This window comes from Pygoscelis adeliae, unplaced genomic scaffold (genome assembly GCF_000699105.1).
Source record: "Pygoscelis adeliae isolate BGI_AS28 unplaced genomic scaffold, ASM69910v1 Scaffold347, whole genome shotgun sequence".
NCBI classification, from domain to species: domain Eukaryota; kingdom Metazoa; phylum Chordata; class Aves; order Sphenisciformes; family Spheniscidae; genus Pygoscelis; species Pygoscelis adeliae.
This window is the reverse complement of record NW_008825158.1, coordinates 766688-773598: the sequence shown is the minus strand read 5'-3', so window position 1 is coordinate 773598 and position 6911 is coordinate 766688. Positions and strand designations below refer to the sequence as shown.

At 51.1% G+C, this 6911-nt stretch overlaps 1 protein-coding gene across 1 annotated transcript in view; it reads left to right on the top strand.

Moving 5' to 3' along the window:
- The window catches only part of CPD (carboxypeptidase D), a 23353-nt gene that overhangs the window by 9481 nt on the left and 6961 nt on the right, over positions 1–6911 (top strand). The window contains exons 3-11 of the mRNA XM_009328664.1: positions 1–30; positions 760–929; positions 1540–1907; positions 2328–2519; positions 3432–3599; positions 4792–4901; positions 5359–5461; positions 5931–6073; positions 6659–6828. The exon at positions 1–30 is cut by the window's left edge and continues 119 nt beyond it. Of these exons, the coding sequence (XP_009326939.1) occupies positions 1–30; positions 760–929; positions 1540–1907; positions 2328–2519; positions 3432–3599; positions 4792–4901; positions 5359–5461; positions 5931–6073; positions 6659–6828 (1454 nt within the window). The remainder of the gene's footprint in view (positions 31–759; positions 930–1539; positions 1908–2327; positions 2520–3431; positions 3600–4791; positions 4902–5358; positions 5462–5930; positions 6074–6658; positions 6829–6911) is intronic.

The window sequence follows — 6911 nt, the reverse complement described above, 5'->3', positions numbered from 1 at the left end:
CGGGACTCTCTCCTTGCTTTCATTGAGAAGGTAGTGTGGTCTGGGACGGGGTGTGGGGGCAGCAGCTGTGAAACCCGCTGAGCACCGTGTTTAGTTGCTCTCGTGGCTTTGTTTGCTGCATGTGGTAACACGAGTGCTGCAGTTGCTGTGCAGAGGTCAGTAGCTACAAAGCTGCTGTGTATCTCTGGTTCTGCCACAGTTCCCACATCTTCCACCATAACAGAGCTCTGCTCAGAGGGGCCTTGTGGGGTTCAGTGTTAAACAGAGGGGACCAATCAGTGCAGTTCTCACTAAGTAATTCAGAGTACCTCTATGGCCTCAGTGCCGTGAACCTGCAGTGATGTTCAAAAGCACCAACACTGCTGAGACCTTGGCTTGCAGAGTCCTCTGCCAAGCTGTCTCCAGATGCCCGTGTATGAGTTGAGTGGGTGACAGTGTAGGCTGGGAAGGGAGGCAGCTGCATTTTGTCCCTCGGTATGTAACCCTGCTATGTTCATATTGTGTGCCCATGTCGATGAAATAGAGGATTTGTTAGGGAGGATCAGTTCTGAGATCTTGGTGCCCTCGCAGTGTATGGTGGAATTCCTGTCCTTGCCATCTGGCCAAGCACTGACTGAATCATGGGCCCTTGTGTGTCTTTGCCTGGCAGCTGTCCTGCTCTGCTGCGTTTGGGGAAGGGCAGGGGGGTATTGCTGGGGGAGGACACGGTTCCTCTGATGTTGCCTGTCTTCAGCCAGGCTCTTACATTGTTTTCCTCAGGTCCACATTGGTGTGAAAGGCTTTGTCAGGGATGCAGTCACTGGAGCTGGCCTGGACAATGCGACCATTGTTGTTGCCGGTATTGCTCATAACATCACAGCGGGCAAATGTGGCGATTACCACCGACTGCTTGTGCCTGGGACCTACAACGTGACCGCAGTTGTAATGGGGTAATGTCTCTGTGGCAGCCTGCGTCCACACTGCCAGCTGCTCATTTTCCTTCACTTGATTTCTTCCCCCAAAGCATCTTGTTGTGTATTTGAGGGGCTTGGCTGGAAGCTGCAGGAGTAAAGGACTCCAGCTTAGAGCTGCAGCCGTGTTTGTTCACCCTATGCCCCGCTGCAGCGGGGTGCTGCTGGGTGCACAGCATTTCTGTCACCCTTGTTTGATTGCTTGTATCAACCTGCATCTTGCTTTCTGGGCAAAGGGAGAAAGTGGCGTAGGGTCACCCCAGTAAGAATTTGTGTTGTCTCAAGTCTGGGTGTAAACGCGTAGCTCGCCCCTAGGCTAGCCCTGTGATATACCCGTGGCTTCTTCCCCGGTGAGTCTGTAAACAGGAACTCGTGCCTCTGTGACACAGCAAGGACAGCAGCGTAGTTTGGTCTGGTGGCAGTGGGATGAGTCCCGTCAGCTTGTTCGCTGGTGAATCTCTCATGTAGTCGTTAACATCCCCGTGCATTTGAGCTGGGAGGAGTAGGCTGGAGTGGTGGAGAGGCTGCAAGGGGTTTTGGCCTCTGTTCTGCAGAGCCTCCTTGCTGAAGCCAGCTGTTTTTTTCCCAGTTACACACCAGTGACCAGAGAGAACATCGAGGTGAAGGAGGGAGCTGCAACAGAAGTGGATTTCTCCTTGCAGCCAACTGTAATGCCACCAGCTCTTAATGTCACGCAGTTCACAGCAACGCCTGCTCCTGTCTCTACCATCACCCCCACCCCTGTGCAGGCAGAGGCCCCAAGCCCAACTTCTCTCCATCAACCCATCCAACCTGTGGACTTCCGCCACCACCACTTTTCAGACATGGAGATCTTTCTGCGGCGGTACGCCAATGAGTACCCCAACATAACCCGACTCTACTCTGTGGGCAAGTCAGTGGAGCTGCGGGAGCTCTATGTAATGGAGATCTCGGACAACCCTGGCATCCATGAAGCAGGTAATGTGGGAAATCCTTTTTAGCGAGGCACAAATGCAAGTGACAGACCCTTTGCCTTGGGAGACTGTGGGCAGAGCAAAAAGGAGCGTAGAGCTGGCACCTGTCTGAACAGAGACTAGGCTGCTCCTTGCAATATCCTTTCTAAAAAGACCAGGTGCAGTGGGTGGCACTAGTGTGTTAAAGAGCGTTGCGGGGGACATCTACACTGGTCGTGGAGCTCTGGGGACAAAAGGACCAAGGGACTTCCCTGAAACAGTGTTCGTCCTTTTTGGTGTTGTGGGAACAGAAGGGTAAATTCTAGGTAAATGCCCTCCAGCCCTGCAGAAAGGCCTGAGAGAGCAATGCTCAGGGTGGTGAGATGCCTCCAAGCTTTAGTGTAGTGGTTATAATTGTCTCTTTGGTGTGGCCATGTATATGCAGGTGAGCCGGAGTTCAAGTACGTCGGTAACATGCATGGGAATGAAGTTGTGGGGCGAGAGCTTCTCCTGAACCTCATCGAGTACCTCTGCAAGAACTTCGGCACAGATCCTGAAGTGACTGACTTGGTCCGGAGCACACGGATCCACATCATGCCGTCTATGAACCCTGATGGCTATGAGAAGTCCCAGGAAGGTAGTGCTGTCGGCGCTGCAACATCTGTGGGGTTTCTAGCTCTGAGAACAAGCCTTTGGGTTCATGGTACTTCTCTGAGAAATCGGGAAGCCTTGCCGGAGCAGAAGTGCACTCCGCACAGGGAGGCTGGGAAGGGACTTGGTGTGTGCTGTGGGATGAGCGGGCGGACCCCGCACTGCAGGATGTGGGTGGTCAGCTGGTGCTTGAAGCTGTTGGAGAGAGCTCTTATGCTTCAGCAGTGCTATATGCTGCCCCTGTTTGGGTCCCCTTATGGAATGTGGCTATCCCAGGGCTTATTTTAAAAAAAGACATTCCTTTGACACAGCTCATACTTGCTGTGCTTTGGTCCATGCTCTTAATAACATGAGATGTGGGAGCCAGGCTGTCTGCCGAGCACTTGTCCAAGGATAATACAGACTTTTATTGTGATGTTGAAATGGGCAAAAACATCCTTCAGGGAAGTCCTTAGAACTGCGTGGCTCTTGCAGATTGGCAGAACAGAGTCTGTCCAGAACGTTTTTCTGGAAGCAGAGCTCTGCTTGGATTTAACAAAGAACCTGTCCGGCTGGTTTGAGAAGGTGAGCTCTGAGGTTTCTGTGGTCGTGACATCCAGCTGCTGGGTTTGTTCATGGTTTGCTGCCTTTCTGCTAGCTGTGGGCTGGCTGGCACTCAGAGCCTGTGCAAACACCCGCTGAAAGGACCCTTGGACACCTCTGTGCACAGAGCAGGCCTGTCGCTGAAGGACAGTGTGGGTGTCCCCTCACTCTGGGGTGTAGGAAGCCAGCACTGTTGTGCTCTCTGCTGTCTTCCATTAATTGATAGTTGTAAGCTCTGTAGTTAAGAGGATGAAGCCTCTGCACTGAAGTGGGAACTTGCATAGGGCGCAAGCTTGAACTTGTGTTTAATTTGCAGGAGACAGAGGAGGTACCGTTGGCAGAAACAACAGCAACAACTACGACCTGAACCGGAACTTCCCAGATCAGTTCTTCCATGTGGCAGACCCCCTGCAGCCAGAAACTCTCGCTGTCATGACCTGGTTAAAGACTTACCCATTTGTGCTCTCAGCAAACCTGCACGGAGGTATGGCAGCCAAACCGAGCTCCTTCCTTTGCTGAGGTTCAAGGGATGGGAGTTTGCAGGGCTAACTCCATGGTGTTCTGGGTGCGAACCGAGGAGCTCTTGCAGAGAGCTCCCTGCCCTTGGCATTGCTGTGAAATGGCAGGAGCGAAGGCAGCCGGGTTCCTGCAACAGGGGTGAGGCCATTTCCAAAGGGCCTCCACAAACAAAGAGTAAACCAAACCTTTTGTTCATGCTGCTGGAAGATGAATCAGAAGCTGGAAACAGAGAGTGAAAACCGTGTCCCCAAGCACATATATAGGGAGTTGAAGAGGCTGCTGGGAGGGTCACAACCACTTGTCTGAAGGGAGCACATGCATTGAGGAGTAGGTAGTTCATTGCCTGTTGGGAGATGGGAATGGACTCTTGTCAGCGGCTGCTCAGCAGCTGGGTCTGGGAATGCGATACAGTGCTGTGGCTGTTGGAGGCTTTGTAGTATTTATAAAACGAAGGTAACGAGATGTAATCCTGAGGGTTCCCTGCCTTCAATTGCATGGCGGAACTATGAAATTTGCTGTAATTTAATTATCTTTTTGGAGTGATCTAAATTAAGTCTCTGTATTACAGCTTATTCCCTAGACGGTTTGTCTGCTGGCTTGTAGCTGTGGTAACTTGCAGGTGGTTGCTTTGTGCTAGCATGTTTAATTTTGTAGTGCAGAAGTACCGTGTGTGGGTACGAGGGAGCTGGCAGTTCTCCAGCAGCGGTGGTGTCTGGGGTTCGACGGTGCTATTAGTACAATTTGCTTAGGGAAAGCTTCAGTAAGCCAAAGATGTTATAATCTGGCAGGGCTTGCAATAAACTCCAGAAGGCTGAAAAACTACAGCAGTTGGGCCGAGGGCACTATGCATGTTCCCCTTGCTTTCTCTCCTCTGTGAAAGTGATTATTTTGAGGTTGGGCTCATCCTTCCTGCATGTAAGAGCCAAACCTTTGACGTGTTGTGGCTTGGGTTCACTTTCCCAACTGGGTGTGGTTTTATCTATTCCTGTGCTTTTGTTGTCTCTTCTAGCTACTGGGCTTAATGCTTTGTTTAATGCCAAGTCTTGAGAGACAGAAGACTTGGCACTCTTTGGAGAAAACAGAAAAACTTCCCCTATTAGGCTGAGGGATCACTTGGAAAGCGTGCAAGTACGAGTCAAAGCTTGTTTCCTCTGCAGGTTCTCTGGTGGTTAATTACCCCTTTGATGATGATGAGCAAGGGATAGCCATATACAGTAAATCCCCAGACGATGCTGTGTTTCAGCAGCTGGCGCTTTCCTACTCCAAGGTAAAGCTCTAACGGGAAAGCAGGCACACCCTGCTGGGTTAACTCCTGATGCTGTCAGGAACCTCCTGAGCGGCCGGTAGAGGAGGGCGCAGGTACTGTGGGCGCCTGGTGTTGCAGGCACAGCAGAAGGGTCCTGCGGGAGGCTCTCGTTGCATGAGTGGATGCCCAGCATGTTCTGTCTGCAGGCCCTGTAGGAGGAGCGCTCTGTGCAGGCACGGGGGCCACACGCACTGAAGGGCGGTAGGAAATGCTGAAAACACGGGCCGGGAGGAGAGCAAGGATGTCTATGGGTTGTGGTTGGGTGTGGGTGCGGTCTGTTTGTGCTGCAGCCATACAAACGTGCCTGCATGAACCTCTCTGTTTGGTAACCCCGAGCGTGTGACTAATGTTAGAGCAAAAGTGCCAGTGGCTGTAGAGTGCAGAGACTCAGCTTCACATGTTGCGTCTTGTTTTTTAGGAAAATACAAAGATGTATCAGGGAAGCCCTTGTAAGGATATGTACCCCACCGAGTACTTCCCGCATGGCATCACTAATGGGGCTCAGTGGTACAACGTTCCAGGTAAATTAGACCATAAATCTCTTGCACTGTTTGTCTCCAAGTTAATGCACGTGCAGCTCAAAGAATTTAGTCTGATCGGTCACAAACTCGGCATTGGTCAGCCCAGCTTACTGGGACTTGGGTTTCTTTTATAACTTCTTAAATAAGGTACCCAGATAAAGTTATACCTGAGGGAAGGAATTTATAGTGTAGTTTTTCTGGCTATTAGCAAAATAGTTTCATAAAATTTTACAGCACCATATTAGCATGAAAGGTATTTACAAGAAGGATGGTTATTTGTCTGCTATTTCGGTATCCCTTTGAAGCTTGAATTGTGTCCTGTGTAAAAGCCTTCTCCCTTCAGCTATAAAATGTGTGCTGTAGTTTGTACTTCATCTTTCTCTACTATCTGATATATATTTTTGGGGGGGCTGTAGTACAATTGCCTTCAGGAGACCTTGTCGAAACGTTTTTTACATTCCTGTTCTAGGTGGGATGCAAGACTGGAATTACTTACATACAAACTGCTTTGAAGTGACCATTGAGTTGGGCTGCGTGAAATATCCAAAAGCTGAGGAGCTGCCAAAGTACTGGGAGCAGAACCGCCGATCTCTCCTCCAGTTCATGAAACAGGTGAGACACTTTGACCCCCAGCAATTGTGTGAGCTGCCTCTGGGGTTTGCGTTAGATGTGCCAGAATGAACAGGCTAATCTGCAGGCTGAAGCAAGTGCTGCTTCCTGGCCAGATTGGGTACATGCTCCACAGAAATCATCCCCATCAGAACATGTCTCGACTCCTCTCTCTCCCTTTTCAACATACCAAAAATCTATATGGAAACAGCGCAGGTGTGGGCTTTTTATTTACCACTACCTTGGTTTTCCCTAGGCTGGAGTGGCCTTTATGTGCTGTTCCCATCCGAGTTAGGGCTGGTGGTAGCGCTGCGCACCTGGGGCATGCAAACAAAGGTGTGGAGCAGAGTGCTGTGGTGGCACCCTGAGCCACACAATTGCTCATTGTACACATCGGGTGATCTTTGTCCACGCCAGCTGCTGGCGAGTCTAACCTGAACCCTTTTGGAACATGTTGCTCCTCTGGGAATGCTGAGCCTCCTGGGCTGGGAGCTGGTGGGATCTGGGTGTCAGTGATCCCACAGCAATGTGTGGGGTGGGAGGCAGAGCAAGGGCTGGCACTCAGCAGGGCTCCGGCTCTGTGCTCAGGTTCACCGCGGCGTCTGGGGATTTGTGCTGGATGCTATGGACAGAAGGGGCATTCTCAACGCCACCATCAGCGTTGCCAACATCAACCACCCGGTGACGACCTACAAGGATGGAGACTACTGGCGCCTCTTGGTCCAGGGGACATACAAAATCACAGCATCTGCCCGGGGGTGAGTGAGCCATGGCACAAGGATCAAACAGCTTCGCTCCTGACTTCCCAAAGACTGCTCACCTGGTGCCCGTGTACAATCCA